This window comes from Silurus aristotelis (assembly GCF_946808225.1).
Source record: "Silurus aristotelis genome assembly, chromosome: 12".
Lineage (NCBI taxonomy): Eukaryota > Metazoa > Chordata > Actinopteri > Siluriformes > Siluridae > Silurus > Silurus aristotelis.
In genome coordinates, this window is record NC_139585.1 from 21,688,173 (window position 1) to 21,708,118 (window position 19,946).

Consider the following 19,946-nt stretch of genomic DNA (forward strand, 5'->3'; position numbering starts at 1 on the left):
TCACATAGGTATTAATGAATTAATCTATAAGCACAAGTACCCTTTCGGGAGATTTCAAACTTTTAGCCAAGCTTATGATTTACCAAAGAGCTAATATACTGTAGAACTATGTAAAATGATATGAAAATGGGAGATAAGATCTTAAAAGGTATTTGAGCTAACCCAGTTTTGATTAAACCGCCATATTTTGTACTTTTCTCCTTAGAAATTATTCTATTTGCGGTGCATTAAATACTTAAGTCCTTTCCAGTATTGTCCAAACTGTGGTGCCTGTCGGATTAGATCAAGGAGAACTTCTGGGGTCCATTAAAGCACTAAGAGAACAGCAGCATAGAGTTTTATCTGAGTCGCTTCTTCCCTGAGTCAACACACATCAAGACTGAGTTCCTGAAAATAGGACTGAATAGGACAGAAGAACAAGAGCGGTATCCAAAAAAAAGTACCGTATATTGTACCATATATTTTGATGTATTATGTATGAAAAAAAGCATTCCCTTCTGATTAGTATGAGAATGGTGGTTAGATATGCCACCTTTCAGAGTTTGTATAATAATCTGAGTCAAATGAATTCGTTAAAGGCTTTAACTTACTTGTCAAAGAGTCTAGTTTAGTTTAAGTTTTATCTCAGAACTTTATGTGTAAGCACTTTGTGAACGTACAAGCTCACATAGTCTCTGTGATTACTCATTGCATTTGAGTGCTACAGTACTGCAGCTGGCCGTATTAAAAATTGATGAGAATTTCCAGGACTATGTGAAATCCATTGCTGCTTCTGAAAGTCCTAGAATAAATCGGCTTGAGCACACCATAGGCTTCTTCTTCATATGAAGAAAAAGAATCAAGCAGCAAATATTTGAACTTTGTGAGCAGATCATAGTGAATGAATATCCATCTATAATTATTACTTCACTTCTTTTACTTAGAACTGTTACCTTTCCGTCTATTTCCCCATGTAAATTACCATTACCAGAGACAACTCATTCTTTCTATAGAAATTTTAATCCTGATTCAAATGTAGTGTCTTTAGAATATGTTTATAATTCATGAAACACGTTTTTTTTTTTCCAATCATTGCACATTGCACCCATTAAACTATAATAATTCAGCGATAATAATTCACTTTATTGTTTCATTTCTCAATCGGTGTGCGTCTACTAGAAATGGAGATGCTAGTCATTTAGGCATCATCGGCCCGCTTGAGCGCAACCTTTGAAACTTCATTGTTATCTCAGTTTGTGATGAGACTTGGTTAGCATTATGCTAAAGAGACACTGTGGAGAGGACATGTGATGTTTCTTGACAGATGAAGACAAAGCTGCAACCGGGAATTTTCAGTCAGAATTTGGTGTTACACAATTAACAATGACTCTGAGAACAGAATGAAAGCCGCTAGAAGTGGTCTGTTGTGATAAGGGTGTTTAAGATAAAGCCAGATTAAGATGGAGCGCCCAGGGGCTTGTTTGATGTGTGTGTTTATCAGAGAGCGCTTTCCACAACCTCCATTTACCGGGCTTTGTGCTGGCCAATCAAAACAAAACCCAAACAGAGTGAGGACAAAAAGCTGCCAATTCGCATCTAATGAAGTGTATTGAGCGTTTGTCCTTTGGTTGGCAGTTATGATTGACCTCTGTGTCGGCCACATCAAAGAGCTTCGTGTGGAAGGTTATCCCACAGTATTCAACACACACACAGACACAGACAGACTGTGAAACTGTTAAATCCTTAATGACAAAGCGTCTCATCCAAGGACTTTCCAGAGGTATAAACAGATACTATGACACTGACATTGTCGAGCTGAAAAAGATTAAGAAGGGAAAGTCTATTGTGACAGCAGCATGTGTAAGAGGGTAGATAGATAAATAGAAATATGACAGTAGTCTGAGTCTGGTGGATAGAACATGAATGGTGGCAGTATAATACAATATACATCAGACAAAGGCTTGTGGACACCTGAACATCACACCTGCAACCTTTGTACACATACAATATAGGATTGTATAGAATGTCTTTGTATGATGTAGCATTACAATTTCCCTTCACTGCAACTAAGTGTTCCAAACATGTTCCAACATGATAATACCTTAGTACATAAATGGAGTCGCATGAAAACAGGGTTGGTTAAGGTTAGAGAACCCTGACCTCAACTCCTCCAGGATGACCTGGGACACTGGGATGTGTGCACCAAACCTTCTGAACCTGATCAGTGCCTGATCTTATTTAAGCTCTTGTGCCTCCATAAGCATGGGATCTATAGGACTGTATAGTGTGTCTTTGTATGATGTAGCATTACAATGTCCTTTCACTAAACCTAACTGGTCCAAACATGCTCCAACATGATAATACCTTGGTGCATAAATAGAGCTGGGTTTAAGGTAGGTGAACCCTGACCTCAGATCCTTTAGAATGAACTAAAACACCAATGTGTGATGTGGGCATTAATCCTTCTGAACATCATCAGTGGCTGATCTCATTTATGCCCTTGCGCCTGAATAAGCGCAAATCCATACAGGTGCATTTTAAAGTCTAGCCTTCCCAGAAGAATGGAGCTTATTATAAGAGCATAGTGAAAACTAGAACCTAGGAAACTTTAACTATACGCATCATATCAATCATAAGGCGAGTCGTATTCCTTGAAATGATCTTGAACAGAACATGATACAGTATGTCACTTCTGTAGATCCATTTCTAGAAGTGAATCACCGACATGGAGTAATTCCATCAGTACACAATTAGCTTTACAGAAATGTGTGATTTTTAATTTTTTTTTTTTTTATCCCCCTTCCCTTTAAGATAACACAAACAGTTTAAATAAATGCCAGCCCACTTGTCTGTAGAGTTGAGCTTCACAAGGCCAGGAGCACTTACTTACTTACTTACCTCGGTGCTAATCAGCCACTATTTACTCGCGAGCGCAGACTGAATGATAATTAATTCGGTAAACTTTCCCCGCCTTCCTCATTTACATTCCGCCTTTGATCTTTGCTTACTTTTGTTTTATCGACTGCATTTCAAAGTCCCTCTGTTACATTGTAGATTATATATATATATATATATATATATATATATATATATATATATATATATATATATATATATATATATATAAGAATACAATTACATGCATACCATATTAATATTATAAATATGAATTAATACTACTACTACTACTACTACTACTAATAATAATAATAATAATAATAATAATAATAATAATAATAATAATAATAATTGTAAATATTGTATTCACGAGCTTCATTTGGTGGATGTATAGAAAAACAAACTGCGACTGAAACGAGTGCGGGAAAATTGGCATAAACTTTCATTCGGTCATTCTTTTGGTAATTTTTAAATAAAACAACCAGCAGACCGCAATAGTCAGTAAAATGCAACTAAAATAAAAACGACAAAGTGTTTATTGTTTCTGTGCGACCCGCTACTAAATGATTTGTGGGCATGTGGTTGGGAATTCTTGGAATACTGTGTGTATGTGAGTATCTTTAGTGGTAAACGCTTTATGTGTTTACTAATGTTATGCTATTAAGAAATTAATTAAAACAGGAAAACATAGCCATTCGGGAAATTAGGATGAAATGGGAAATGACACACACGTCTTAATATTCTCTTTTTTTTTTTTAGACATAATTTTTATGGAGGAGAGCAAATCGGAATCCCTGCTGATTAGAAACGCACCCGAATACACATTCTCAGTCCATCTCGGTTAAAGCGCGGATAACAGCTCGCTGTACAGAGCGCCGCGCGCTGCGTTTGATGTGGAGCTCGCGCACAAACACGGCGCGAGGCTTAAAGGCCACAATACGCTTTACCCTGCCCTGCCCTGCCAAACACACCAAACACACCGGCAGCGGCGCTTTTGAAATTTCATCCCACCCTATCATACCCCCACCCCCCAATCCACACACACACACACACACACACACACGCGCGCGCATACCTTCTTTTCTCTTAGTAAGGGGCGGGGGGAGGCAAACAGCGAGGCTGGGGTATAAATGAAGCGTCACGCGCTGCAAACCGGCACGAGCGTACACTCAGCAGCCATTGGAGAGCTCCTGCGAGAACTTCTGTTAGGTCTTGTTGCTTTTTGTTTTTGTTGTTGTTGAAGGAATATCAGCTGGTGATGTCGCTCTTGGCGTTTTCCGCCACGTGCCTCGCTCTGCTCACGTGTGCAACCGCCAGCGCTGTGCTGCACAACACCAACGCCATCAAGTTTGGTCCAGCTTCGGCCAGCGCGAGTCCAGATGTGCTCCCGTTGGAGGGCGGGGAGCAGAATTTAGCCATCGATTCAGCGCAGGTGAGCTGCAGATGTGCACTAATTGCCCTATACTATGTGTGCGTGTGTGTTAGTGTGTTAATGTTTTTGCTCTTTTTTCTTCACGCAGCCGCACGTGTGCACGGCGGACTCAGAGTGCGGGCGTGAGGAGTTCTGCTTCCTTTCCCGTGGCGCGTGCCTTCAGTGCAAGAAACGCCGAAAGCGTTGCATCCGGGACAACATGTGCTGTCCGGGCAACCACTGCAGCAACGGTAGGATGAGTCTTTCTCTTATACAAGCAAATCTCAATTGTCATCTCGTTTACTCCATTAAACATCATCAGCATCTCTCCTTATCCTATGATACTACAACACTACAACAATAACCCAACTTGCTTTCCCATTAGGAGTATGCCAAGCAAATGACCCAGACCTGGTTCTCCAAGCAGGAGTAGAAGATCTTGTGCTCATCAGCAGTCAGCATGAGGAGAACGCTACCATGGTCCAGCAAACCAAAACTGTCAAAGTGGTCACCCAAAGTGCACCTCAAAACAAAGGTAAAACCCGTTGCTACAAGCGAAGAAATGAGAAAACTATCATTTCCGAAAATGTGCAAAAAGTCTGACTTGTTGTTTGTTTGCTATAAGGTCTGGAAGGAGAGAGCTGCCTGAGATCTTCGGACTGCAGCGAGGGTCTGTGCTGTGCCCGTCACTTTTGGTCCAAGATCTGCAAGCCGGTGCTGAAAGAAGGACAGGTGTGCACGAAGCATAAGCGGAAAGGCACTCACGCTCTGGAGATCTTCCAGCGGTGTGACTGCGGGGAAGATCTGAGCTGCAGGATGCAGAAAGGAGATCTCAGCAAGGCTTCAAGAAGCCTTCATACATGTCAGAGACACTGAGATGCTCTACACAAGGATTATTCACTGAATGTTTCTGGGAAGAACCTGGTGGAAATGGATATGGAATGGGATATACAGTATATATATATATATATAATATATATATATTTCTTATTTCTTTCCATCTCCAGATGTGTGTCAACATCACGGAGTAGATATAAATGTTTCTCTATGGAACTTGGCATTTGACAGTTGCAGTACATTACTGTATTTTAAATACTATTATTAAGTTGGCACTTAACTCTGAGTTTTGTCAACACACAGAGGATGCATCGCTCCCTGTTTTTGTATATACAGATTTTCAATCATACAGAGTCTGATATATGTCTATTTTTATTGTAAATAAAGAGTGTAATGATAATTGTGTTTCGGGCTATGTCTTATTATGGAAGGAGAATCTGCAGCATTTCTGTAATAGCCTCAAATATTTGTTACAAAAGGTACAAAAAAATCTAAGTAATCTCCGTTACAACATTCTTTCATTTATACTGATATAAAAGGTAGTATTGTGAGAATACCTAACAGCTAATAATCTGGAAAAAATGTGTAATAGAACAGATGGAAAACAGTTATGCTTATGTTACTGGCGGTGGTTTGAAGCTATTTGATTAAAAGGTGACGGAAAGTGGCAGTCCTGTTTCCACTTGCTTTCAACATATTGCATTATGAGACATGCATACGACACTCAACAGCATGCTGTGACAACGAGTATACAAAACGATTTCAGCGCTTGTTTTGGTGCTCTCTCTCTTAAAATATGTCTGCTTTACATAACCTTGTACTCGTTGCGCTATTAAGGATTAAAGGTTTAAGGGTGATGAAATCACTATACATAGAATTAAATGTTTAAAAAGGCATAGAATGTAAATGCTTAATGAGTTAATAAGTGCACGCAAAAATCCGTAAAGCAAAATACCCAAGTGTGTGTGTGTGTGTGTGTGTGCTGTAGGGGAGAAATATAAATGTAAAGGTACATGTTTATAAATGGTATACTCAAAGAAAGTACAGCGACATCACAAAAGCACGAAATCCCGCCGCTCGTAACATGTCACCCCTTTAGAACTGTGTCCTCTTTGAGCACTGAGTGTCCCTTTTTGCATTTTTCTTCTTAGAAACTGGAAACTGAGGGTTTGAAGTCTTTACTTGGATCTGTCAAAGGAGACAAAGCAGTCGGGTAGACATTTCAAAGCACAGGATATATACACACACGGACATTGTCCCATGCATGTGCTTTGGCTGCTGTTTCAGAGGCCGTCCCTCATCTTTTGTGAACACCGTCAACAGCTCTGACGACCAAAAACATCTGCGCGTGGAATCTCAATCATAACAATTGTGCAAACAGGCACTAAAGTCCCTCAACTAAGCATACATCTAAGGTGGCTAATTATTTTGGCAGCCAGCAAAGCAAGCATCTGTAGAATTCTGGAGTCGTTATTCAATTTGTTGTTTCCTGAAAAGGACAAGAGGCTATTAAATGATGTCTCTGGCATTTAGACCTGATTAATCTGCAAGCGTTTCACAATAATCGTGGTGGGGTTCCCTTTTTCGTGACGGGGTACAATAAAATAGCAGTTCAAGCGCTTCAGAAGAGGGCAGTGTGAATGTTTGCAGGCCTGTCTCGCTTTGAAGTCGAGATCAGTCGACGGCTTCGTGGCACAATGCTGCTTTGCGACAAATAGTTAAGTAACTGAAGCTTCCTGAGAGACCTAATGAGAATGACGTATACACATTAATACCGTGCGATAATGCTTCACTTGAGTGAGCACACACAAGCAGGCCAGAAAACACACTGTAAGATATCATATTATATCACGATTTCATATCCATAGTCTTGCTTATTAAATATTCCTTCCTGATTGGTTATGGAGTAACTGCTGGAAGTTTGGAGACAGACAAGAATCTTTCCCAGGGTATTGCTATGTTCCTTGATGTTTCTTTGTCTTAATGTCTGTCAGAAGTCCAGATGTTCAACAAGGCATCACATGACTTAATAAAGACAGAGGAAAAAAAGCAGATGAGGCATTTACTTCATATCAGTCTAAAAGCAGCAAGCTGCCCCTTTTTACCCAATAGCTCTTCATCTTATCTAAGCTCTTTTGTACTTCCAGATGTTTTTCCACAAGCTCTATCTTCCATTTAAGTAGTTTCCTAATTTCCAGATCAACCTACCCGTTCTCTAATTTCTTAATTGTCATTAATCTTATGCAGGTGAAACACAGATGTGAGGAAACACCGAACCTTAAATACTCATTCAATGTACGGTAAGAGATGCTTTTCTCGACTTTTATAATCAGCCTGGCATAAACAGGGGTGTCAGGATAGGTGTCTTTAATTTAGAGATGTATGTAATTGCTGGTGAGAGGTAACCTATCACAAGGGCTCCTCTTAGATGTTGCCATCAAAGGGGTGAAAACGTTGACACAATAATAAAAACAGGATTTCTAATTAGAGTCCTCCTATGGAAGCCGCAGAGCGCAAAACACGACACAAAGAGAAAATAAACTTCTGTCATGGGAGTACTGCAGAGAAGAATATATTTCATGTTGGAGTAATCGTTTTTCACATTAGTAGTCATTTCTTTCTAAAAAGCTACTTATTCTTATATAAAATGCACAAAAATGTAAAAAAAAAAAATATATATATATATATATATATATGATAATTGTGTAAATGTATAAAAATCCTTTTTATAAAACTTGATTGTGTTTGTGATAAACAGGTTGCAGTCATGTGGATCAGCCATAGAGTTCACACTTTTATTGGCCCTCGCTAGTTTTGCTAGCTGACTGACAGCCATGCAGGAAAATTACAGACAGGAAGAGCAGACGATAATAATGGCAGGCGTCGCAGAGATGAGCTGTGGAAGACATGGCAGCCTTGGAAGTGCAGACACCAGTCTGAGCAACGCTAAGTAGAGAGTTTGGGAACAGGCAGAGGTTGATCTTTTTTTTTTCAGTTTAGTCTTTCAAGTCAAAGAACAGCATAGTGCCTGAGGTAAAATAAAAAATAAAGAACAGTCAACAATGTGAAGAGCAAGTATGGCTGAACTTCATTCAAGTAAAGCAGTTTGGTGCAAACACTGTGCAATTTGATCATATGAAACTCATATCGGCGCTGTCTGATTCAGGTTTAGATGGCCGACTTCTTGCTTTGTACCAGCTACAGCACTTTTATTCTATTCATGCTTTAATACAAGCATTTGCAGGTTATACTGTATATGGATCATGCTACAGAGTCAATGCAAGACACGTACAATAATTTTTTTTCCTAAATGGGGAAATTATCATGTAAATTTAACAATTTACAGACAAAACAGAAATATTTTATGCAATAAATGGTGCTCTTTTTTATTTCGAGTTTGTTGTGACTAGTTACTATCAAAAAATATGTCCATCATAATACTACTACTACTAACTTTCATTCTAATACTAAACAAAATCACAAACTAAACATCTAAACACATATTCCTTTATCTTTCAGTAAATTCAAACAAAACTGTTTTAGAAATACCACTACACATCTTCCTGACGGTTGAGATATATATATATGCAAAACAGCATAAAGATGCTGCCTTGTTACATTGGCACCTGTCAAAAGGAAGGAATTTTCAGCAGCAAGTAAACAATCTGTGTCTGTTGATGTGGTGGAGACAGAATAAGAAGCCAAGTGAAAGAATCTGAATAACATTGACAGAGTCCAAATTGTGCCAACGACTAGCCAGAAGTGGTTAGTACCTACCAAAAGTAAACTAAAGACAGGTCATGGGTGTCCAAACTTTGTTGATGCATGTGGAATGCAAAGACTAGCTGGTCTGGTCCGATCCCACAGAAAAGCTACTGTGACACAAATTGCTGAAAAAGTTATTGCTGGCTGTAATCGAAAGTTGTAAAAACACACGGTCTATCACAGCTTGCTGTGTATGGGGCTGTGTAGCTGCATGCCATTAAGAGTGCCAATGATCAAACTAGAGAATAGAGCAATGAGTGGCTTTTTCTGATAAATCTCAATTTCTTATTTATCATGTGGATGGCTGGGTGTGCATGTGCATCACTTACTAGTGGAGGAGATGCACTAAAGAAAGGAGGGAAGCCCACAGATGCGGTGTAATGCTCTGGGCATTGTAAAGCTGCTGCAAAATCTTGGGTCCTATCATTCATCTGGATATTACATCAACACATCAACATTGTTGCAGACCAATTACACCCCTTAATTTCAAATGTACTCCCTAATAAATCAATAATGCACAGAGCAATGGTTTGAGGAATGTGACAAAGAGTTCAAGGTGTTGACTTGGTCGCCAATCAAATCAATTATACATAGGAACCATTGAAGCCATGAAGTTTTGCAATCATATACCAGAGCACTTATTGAGAGGTCTTGTAGAGGCTATGCCTTGAGGGGCCCACATGTTTGTGCTTTTAATGTTAATTCTAAGTTTGAATTTAACCTATGCAATATTTTAAAGAGATTAAAATATTTGGCTAATTATTATGCAAAATAATGTTTCAGAAATGCTAACTCCTTTATGCTTATTCCTTTTAGCAATATAAAAATTCAAATGGACATGTTCAGGACTAGCATTATCATTAATATGAAAAGTGACATATATAAATGCTTTAGAGGTAACATTAATTTAGACCTCCTCTCTGCTCTGAGTCACTGTGTTTAAAGTCGTAGCAAATGCGTAACATTCCTAGCTATGATCTTAGCTTATCTGTTAAAGCTTTCATCACCTCCCCAGGCTATGCAAATATAATGTAATTATGTCAACAAAGCTAGAGAGAAAAGAGAGAGAGAGAGAGAGAGAGAGAGAGAGAGAGAGAGAGAGAGAGAGAGAGATACATTGAGGAAGATAGAAGGATGCATAGTATAGCAAACTTGTTAACGTAATCCATTCATTTAGAACAGCTAATGTAAAGCATTACTAAATTTTTTCAGTTGGAAAAATAAAAAAAGAAAGAATAATTACCAGAAGAACACCCCGGTACAATCAAAATGCTATGGAATGTCTTGTTTATACAGCTTGTCTGATTTGATATCTCTGTATTACCTCAGCAGTGATGGTTCTTTCATTTTTCTAATTTGAGAAAAAAATGATTGATGCTATTTTGGATGTTTTGTTTAATTTTTGTCTGTTTACTTGATAACATTGAAATGAAACAGCTGGACTGTTCATAATGTGAATTCGACTAGCGTGTAACTAAACAATATGCTGAATTTCCCATAAGTTCACTGTAGAGTCATATTACATTCTTAAGATAAAATTTAACCAAGCTCGGTTATAAATCAAACTAATCTAGCATAACTACGTAGCAGTATTTTAGCATTAGCATTATTAGTGCTAATCGTAGGATGCTCGCTAAGGTTATCTAATCACATTTCCGATTTCAAAATCATTTATGAGATCCAGTCAGACTTAAGTATGTGTTTAATGTGAAAGATCTCTTATCTCTTATCACAATCATTCATGAATTGAACATAAGAGAGGGAAAGTAAAGACAAGCTAAAAGAAGCACAAACAGGCTCCAAGATGATAATTAGGGGCAAAAAAAAAAAAAAAAACACTAACCAAACCACACTCACACAGAAGATTGACTTCAGATGGTTCAAAGGATAGCACAAAGCTTTTTTTTTTAAGTCAGACATCATGCTGACATCTTGATGTGCAATTATAACATTCAGTATACTTTTTATTCTGAATATAATTGTAAAGTACAAACTTTTCAACATTTTAGGGACACATCATTTAAAGTGTTCAGTGCATTTTGAGATGTTTATCAGTACTAGCAGTATTTTGTATTTGGGGTATTTTGGGTTTGGCCTCCAGCGGTTGTGAGGAGATGGCATGTGTATTATCTCAATGAGGAAGATAACATCACACTGTTAAGAAAATACTGACTCTAAGTCAATGCCTTAGAGTAAACTGATGATGATGATGATGATGATGATGATGATGATGATAATGATAATTATGATGACATAAACCTTCCTTCATTTAGTGAAAAAGATACAACAATGGACCATTAGTATATATTTACTTCTTCAAGTATCAATTTGAGGCAGAGTTTCACTAATCGAAGATCTGATTTACTTTAATAATTTGGCTTTCATTCAATACCAGAAAGTTCACACACATCTCACAGACTTTTTTCTTTTACACATTCACCCAAACTGAAGCTCATGTCATATTGCAGTTACTGTTATTTTAGATTCAAATAAACAAGCCATGCATCCATATTTGCAAAAGGTTCCATGTTTTAAGGTCCAGAGCAGATCTAAGAATAACCATTTCTCTACAAATAGACAGTGCTTTCCCCATTATGTAATCACTTCCAAGAATGAACTGCCAGAGCATTGTGGTGGTATTTTGCTGATTACATAAATGATAGATAGATAGATAGATAGATAGATAGATAGATAGATAGATAGATAGATAGATAGATAGATAGATAGATAGATAGATAGATAGATAGATAGATAGATAGATAGATAGATAGATAATTATAAGGACTTATTTTGAGCTGTATTGAGCTGTGATATAGTTGTGGGTGAATTAGGGGCCATGTTGAGTCATGTGGCAACCAGCAGTCATCCTTCTGTTGTCACCACAGTGCTGTGTTTAATCGTATGAGTGCATCATTTCTCTCTTGAAAAGAGGGAAACTGAAGACATGTACTTTATTTGCTATTGCCCAGCAAATAACAGACAAATTTTAAAAGCTATCATTGATTTTGTGTGGCAGCAGATGCTTCCCAATTTCATGCAACAATTCTTCAGGAAGTTGGCTTTGAAGCTTGTCAAAGTGAGAAGTAGCATTGCCTCATTCTGTCATTGTGCTCTGTGGGTCAGCGAGAGTTGAAAGCAGATAACGTCCTGTATCTGCCTGCACATTTCCCGTTTCCTCTAGAAAGGGGACAATGTCATTCCGCAGGAGCACTCAATTCACTGATGCCCATTCTAAATGGCTATTCTGTCACATTCATTTTCTCCTATTTGAGAGATGCCTGAAGCCAATTTAACCTTCTTCTCAATCGTTTCCTTTGTGCCTTGTACAGTTTGTTGGGGCTTAATAGGGCCTGGTCGCATCCCTTTGATCCAAGCTTTTCCTTCACTGAAAACCCATAACACCCCCATTTGTTCTATACAAAAGCCCAACTTAGTCGACACAAAGAAGAGTTTGCACAGCATCTCATTTGCCTAAGTGATTGCATCCCCAGAAAAAAGACAGGAATCTTTGATCTTAGTCAGGTGTAAATGTGTTGGACTGAGTTGTCCCACAGGCAACGGTGGAACGGTGTGAGGACCAGGCTACAAAACAATGGCAGCTCTGATTCGAGCCATTACCCACACATTACTATCAGTGTGTTTGCTCATTTGCACAGTTGTTTAGGAGGCAAACAATATGTGTTATTTGGGAGGGGCAGGGAATTTAGGGGAAAGGCTTCGGACAGATGCCCCCAAGTCCGTAAGGTTTATCTACATCTGCCAACAAGGCTTGCAAGAAGCCTTGAGGCCAATGAGGTACTTCAAAAAGAGAGGCTGTGCTTTCACAAGGCTGGTTGCTATCTAAAAACAAACAACATTTAGCACATCGGTGCCTGTTGGTAATGACAAGCAGAAAAGAGCTGCTCAGATTAGGTTTAAAAAGAGGCGAGCGACCTTTTCACCATGCGTCAACTCGTGGGTAAGAGAGCACTCGTTTCTTCGCTCCGTAAAAAAGACAGTTTTTTGCAAGGTATCACGATCAATATGAATAGAGCAGGTTTGCAGTAGAGCTTGGGGGAAATGGGTGGGGATGGTTAAGTTTTTTTTCTCAACTGCGCTTGAAACAAATACCGTAAATAAGGTAAAAGGGAAGCGGGAGGGGTTGGGTGTACATTACAGCACTTCAAAGGACCTCTATCAGCCCCCACTTCCATCTGAGAGCCCAACCTGCGCTTATGTTTGAGCTCCTCACTAATGTGAAGAGAGAAACAGACAGCCTGACTCAGTGTTACCTGAGCACTTACAGCATTTGCAGCTTCCTCTCGAAAATGAGGGTCAAACCAGATCCACAAAGAAGCAGAGGTGAACTCACGCGACCCAGTCGGCCATATCAGTGAACATCCTGTTTAACGGTGGTGAGAGACTCACACGCTCACACAGAGGCATCAATGAAATCATAAAAACAAATCAAAGGCAGTACAGATGTCCTTTAATGTTGCTGTAATGATGCTTTGGAGTTTACTCACCTCTCATCCTGCAGAGCTGCTCACGCATTTTGTGAACTTTGTACGCTGATGAACGCTGGTTCACAAGTTTCTAAATCGATTACAGAGTTGACAGCACAGGCTATGCTCCAAAAAAAGCCATCCATAAAGCTGTTTTGATTTCCAGTCCTTTAAAATGACAGATGGCGCCAATGACAACTGTGCCATCAATCACATTTGTTGTTGGTGGAAGACAATCCTTTTCACCCTTTTCGCCATATCTGAGAGATGATGGGTTTGTCGTTAAAACACTATGTTTCATTTTACATGTCAAAAATGTTAACAGCTTTTGATAAACAGGGAAGATAGTGATATGGGGAATCATGCGTTTTCTTGTTATGCATTTGATCTGCTGACCAGAAAAGAAAGAAAGAAAGGAAATATATATATTCTTCTTTTCATTTATTTATTTAAAATTTAAATTATTTCTCAGTACCTCAAATATTTCACAACAGAGCCTGCCTTAAATCTATTTAATTAAATATTTTGGTTGATGTGCATATAAATAAAAAGCCATGGAATAGGAAATGTAGCTTGCAGAATTATATGGTTGAACATCCTGAGAAATTTGTCATGAAATAGTGGTATTCTGAGAAATTCGTGATATCTTTCCATTTACAATTTTAACATGCAGCAAGGTACCACTTAACAAATCCACAATGCAAAATATAATTGTCAATGTTTTAATGTAATGATGGTGTTTTAAATTACGTAAATCATCAGGACATCAAAGGAAACTTTTGCTATGTTTCCACACGGACGGTTTTATTTGCCAGATGTGTGATTCATAGCGGATTTTGGTGCTTGATTTGAGACTTGACGCATCAGTAAAACAACAGTTTATCAATTAAAAATTATTTTTCGGTGGAGTTTATTAAAATTATATATCTAAGTAAAGATAGGAAGTCATGAATAAATGTGTTGTGTATAAAGTTATAATTTGTTTATTAAATAATAAATTAATAAATGCTGTTAAAATATATTTAATTTTGAACGTGTTAATTTAGAATTTTGACACGTAAATTTTTATTTAACATTTTTTTATAAAAGGTATAATGAGAATGCGTGTAAGCGGCAACACAGCAGCAGCCCTAAGAATATCACCTATTCAGCAACTTATTTTAATGGTACAATTATAATAAACTAACACATATAATAACAAGGGCTGGGGAGACCATTCAACAACTGCCCTATTATTATATCCATGACTCAGATGCAGGAATTCTGACTTTTGGTAAAACGCTAATGGCAGCCATCATAGATGCATGCAATTGCAAATAACCTATGCCAATATAGTGGTTTTTAAAATTGTTAATGGTGGTGTGAGTGAACACAGTGGTTTTCTATGGCTAGAAAGCATGTCTAGACACTTTTTTTAATATAGACGCAAGCTAAATCATTTAAACACCCCGTAAATGGAAATATTAACATACCCAACCAACAAATCTACAGACTCAATCAAATCTTTTACCAAAAAGCCACATTGGAGAAAATGTATTTCTATATTTATGTGTATATATATATATATATATATATATATATATATATATATATATATATATATATATATATATATGCAATATATATATATATATATATATATATACACACACACACACACACACACACACACACACACACACACACACACACAAAAAGATAAACATAAACATACACTTTCACTTAAGGAAAGTTCAACTAAATCGATGAACTACTGGCATTTTTTTTTTTATTTAGAAGGAAACTGGTGAACCCTGAGAAACCTCAGGCAAACATGGACCAGAAGATGCGTGTACTCAACTGGAACTCTGGATTCAACTTAAAGCTGTGAGGCAGCAATGCTACTCAGTGCATCTCCATGCTGCCTGGGACTACAGAGTATTTATATTATGACATATAAAAGAACGTGTGCTCAAATGTGATCTTTTCCAGAAGTAAGGGTTGAAGACCAGTACTTTTTGCTGTAATTACTCAGAGCGGCAGTGGGCTTTAACATACTCGGTGGAGACTGTACGCAGGTGACTCCTACAGAGCCATACTTATCGCAATGAAACAGCCCTCTTCATCCACCCGAGTCTAATCTCCTCTTCAAGCACAGGTGTTTCTCATCCAAACAAACCTGTTGACAAATAACGGACTTCAAATAGAGGATCTTCTCAGTTAAAAGCGAATTATGTGGATTCCAGATGAAGTTTGGGATTCGAAGAAGCAGCTTGAAACCCATTCAACAGTCTGGCCAGACTAATCTTAACTGTTGGATAATAGGCTTACCTGGGCGAATTAGCAGATGTAGAACATTAGAGGTTGGTTTAATCTAGACTCAGTTTGAACCATGTTCCGGTCAAAGAGCTCATTCAGGATCTCCTCAGTTATCAAATTTTGGAGTAATATTAAACTTTGTAAATTTGTATTATAATATAGCCTTTCTTGGGTTTTGTTAGAAAAAAAAGTACACTTTGTTTTTATAAATGCTATTTCTATCAAGATACTTTGGGGAAGCCAAAGATTCATATTCAGGATGAGAAGATGATGATGACTAAGAAGGACTTAAAAAGTAAAGTAAATGGTTCTATCATGTTGGGAATGATGTCCTGATCAGTTATATATTTAATTATGTAATAATTGTCATTGCAGTGTTGTCACATACAGTATGTATTTTACATAGACTTATAGTTTTTATTATTTCAGAAAATATGATTTTATTAACAATTTGTTAACATTTTTAAGTATCTACTCCAAATTAAATTGTTTAATACAATTGTTTTATTCATTTTCAAAAATAGGTAAAGAAACCCAAAAATATGATTATTTTTAGCATAATGGAAAAATGTTCTCTAATTTATTTCTCTCTGTGTAACAACAAGAAATCTAGAGGAAGACATTGTTTTCTTTTTAACACATTCTCAATCCAGAATATAAAACCCCATTGTAACAAGTTAATATAAGAAAGTTTTTTTTTTTTAAATGATTTAAGAATAAACTTTGCCAGCATGCTTTATAAGATAACAGTGCAGCTGTCTTTGGCCATGAGCTGGATTTATAAGAGCTTCAATCCCCTGTAAAAAGTTTCCATCACCAGTTTACCACACATTACTTATTCTCAACAGTTCTAATTATTCCTATAATTAGACAATTACACAAGCCCCTAGTGTAGCACAGCGCATGGCTTAAGAGCCACTTAAAGACTAATCAACACATTGGATTATATTTTTTGAGGGGTAGGAGAACACAATGAGCAGAACCACTAGTAGTCCTTATATGCTACAATGTTTCCAGCAGCATGTGTTCTTGGGTGTGTGCAGAACACAGGGCAATGAATTTTGGACGAGGTTCATGCAGAGTAGTGTTCTTAAAACACTGAAACAAATCGACTTTCTTCTGTCATTATTTGTGAATAATTTGTTGTGGAATTTAAACAGACGTTATATCTACAATTGTGTCACTGACACTTTTAGTTTATCAAACAAATCAATTTATTATTTATTATTAACTTTCCGTTTTTAAGAACATGATAAATTCATTTTATACATATTTTTTCAATGCTCATGTGAAAACATTGAAATTGTCTGCCAAATTGTCTGTCATTAGTTTCTTTAATATATGTGAGAACTATACATTTTAAGTATTACTTTTTTCAGCAACTCCTGAAGCCACACACAACAGACACACAAACTCAATGCCAGATTTGCCCACGATGCTTTTTATGTGTTTTGCTATGTCAATTTTCTTGATGCCCAAGCTAAAATTAAAAAGGTACTGGGTAAATTATGGAGAATGTAAGTAAGACAATTATCTGAAATCATCTGAAATTATCTGAAAATACTCTGCCACCAAACAAATATAAAACATTGAATGGCAGTAACTAAAAAACATGTAGACATCCAAGCCTTCCTAATAAGAAATAGGCAAACATTTTGCAGACACTGTAAATCGCAATGAGGTAGAAAATATAGCAGATTAGACAAATCTCTGAATTGCTCACACTTGCAATTAGTTGTTTGTGCTTGCATGCACAATGCCTGATTGCTTGCAGATGATGTGAACACTCCACATGAACGCTATCACAACTGCGCTTGGATTGACCCCTAAATCATTCTCAGAATGTATCACGTGTATCAAGTATTTATTTGGTAAAATAAAAAATAGAATAATAAGATGGAAAGATCATTTGTGGAGATTTAAGCAAGCTGGAATGTTCCACAAAGAGAACTGAAGGCACTTGAAACTGTGTGCCGCAATGATTGTTTTTTATCTCTGCTGTTCCTAACAACTGTGCTAAGTATATATCTTTTAGATAATATAATAGTATTACTATGGTATGGTATGGCACATTACAATTGATTAATTTAATTTTCCCCTCAGACTCTCATTGCCTTTTGTTTCTTAGCACTCCAGTGCTTCTTGCATCCAGTCACAGAAGGGTACACATTCACGATCCATCACTGAGGAAATCAAACATGTTTGGAAATATTGATGCCTGGAAAAAATCTTGTTGCTGGACCGTGGACAGTACGTGACCGGTCGCCATGGGAGTGAAAGCTGGAATAAGGCAAAACTCCAAAATTAGCAAGTTAATGGAAATTTGGCTCTAAAATAAGGTAACGCACATGAGTCTTTAAAGAGACAACTGTGTTTACTCATTCACTGTAGCCCATTTTACTGCTGTGACAGATAACAAAGGAAGCATGCCTGATAGCTGAGCCAATCTGTACTACTTAAAAGACAGCAGCAGGATGATAATGGACGGTTTCAGAGAAAAATTTTTTTCTCAACAAACTGACCACAGCTCTAATGATAATTGAAATCAGATGTCCTGTGCTGTCTTTACCAAGATGGAAGATTAAGGAGGAAAGCCAGGAATATCTGTGTCCTGTCCATTGAGCCTGCAGTCGAACTTCCGCATCTGGGCATTTAGCTCGTTTGTAGGCTTCTTGTGCCTTGAATGATAAAGGCACCAAGATAAACGGAGGATTATGCTGTGTGGACCAGGCATTAATGAAATGTCAGAGGGATTAGTGGTGACGTAGAGTCCAGCGTTTAAGTGAGGTGTGGTCTTGGTTTAATCCTCCCAGAGTCACAGTCTCTTTCTTCCTGTCTCCACTCCAGCACTGCTTGATTAGTTATGACTTCAAGACAAGCATACCTGATGCAGCAAGGTTCAGATCAAATCATTAAATAAAATAGTGCTCTGGGATACTGCATGCAGGGATCAGAAAACTGCTACCGAGATAAAAATATATATCTCATCTGACTGAGCTGCATATGGATTGAATAGCAGACCTGTCATTAGAAGCACAAATACTAAATGAGAGATAAATTTTTCACTACATAGCCCAGGCATGTTCCTTTGGCTTCTATATTTGGCCTTAGGATCAGAGAGACTTAATTACACTGTTTTCTAGCTTATAAATGTCTCTCTTTGTCCATTAAACGTCTTTTCCTGCAAACAAATAAAACAGCATCGATGGAACTTGTATGCTTAGATTCTGGATTGTTTAGGAGACAGGGAGGATTATGCTGATTAATGGCAACCCCTTTCCAAAACTGTGACCTACTGAATCTTGATTTATAACAATATATGTATTTTGCTCATTTACTGACTAATGGTAATTTATAATCACTAAGCTCAGAGAAAAACATCCCCCAAAAAACCACAAACAGAAAACAGTTACGCAATAACATAAGTGACAGCATGCAGTTGAAATTCTTTCCGGTAAGATGAATAACGTCTCCGCAAATGTGTGTGAGTGAGTGGGTGAGTGAGTGTGGAAGGTAATGACTAGGTTCTGTGCTGCAGATATGCGAGCTGAGCTTTGGAGCAATGGCAGGAGACTCTTGTCAGTGGCGTCACGTCTCCTCAGGCCATCCATGCAATTTCTGTTATTACAAGGCTATGCGGTGCATCCACCGAGCACTGCAGAATAAGCAAGTCCATTTGATTAGACAACAACAGCAAGAAGACAGTCTGGGACACAGTACGAGAAAATAAAAAGGAGGCCTTGAGGCAACTTGAAGCCTGAATAATGAATGATACATCAAAGGCTGAGCTAAATTGCTGGTTCATTAGTGGAGACACCGGCTTTCGAAATTGCATGATTTCTTCTTGAAGACAAAAACAGAGATGGAGACAGACAGGGAGGCACAGAAAGAGGAGATGACAACAAAGGAGCATCAGCAACCAAATATTTCTACGACCATCTGCAGATTCCCAAATACCCCATTGACCTTAAACAAAAATGACTTGTGAGAGATGATACAATGCAAACACAATAAGCGACCTCTACTTAATTGATCCTTTTCTACTTTTCGTCCACATTCCCAGGCCTATCTGCTCCTTATGTTTCTGGTTTCTTGCCAATTGCAAGAAAAATGCCTATTTGATCTGCAGTACTCTCTCTTTCTTTCTCTCTCTTTCTGGCTCTCTCTTATCCACAGTCATAGGGCTTCTGACATGAAGGGAACAAGGATTGAAGAACATTAAAGGCAGACAGCTGTGGTCTCTCATGGCACCACTGTCACCATGCCATGTATGT

The 19,946-nt window shown here is 37.8% G+C and overlaps 1 protein-coding gene across 1 annotated transcript; it reads left to right on the plus strand.

Annotated features, from left to right (window-relative positions):
- Nucleotides 1-3,999: 3,999 nt before the first annotated feature.
- On the plus strand, nt 4,000-5,525 carry dkk1b (dickkopf WNT signaling pathway inhibitor 1b). The gene is made up of 4 exons (XM_083557617.1): nt 4,000-4,309; nt 4,398-4,539; nt 4,674-4,823; nt 4,914-5,525. The coding sequence occupies exons 1-4, from the start codon at nt 4,136-4,138 to the stop codon at nt 5,162-5,164; spliced, it is 717 nt and encodes a 238-aa protein (XP_083413743.1). The 5' UTR covers nt 4,000-4,135; the 3' UTR covers nt 5,165-5,525.
- The last annotated feature ends 14,421 nt before the right edge of the window (nt 5,526-19,946 follow it).

Excerpts from the sequence above, each read along its gene's own strand:
- dkk1b (XM_083557617.1), top strand. The coding sequence starts at position 4,136 with ATGTCGCTCTTGGCGTTTTCCGCCACGTGCCTCGCTCTGCTCACGTGT. Across the intron at positions 4,310-4,397 it reads TAGCCATCGATTCAGCGCAG|CCGCACGTGTGCACGGCGGA; the intron begins GTGAGCTGCAGA and ends TTCTTCACGCAG. Across the intron at positions 4,824-4,913 it reads AAGTGCACCTCAAAACAAAG|GTCTGGAAGGAGAGAGCTGC; the intron begins GTAAAACCCGTT and ends GTTTGCTATAAG.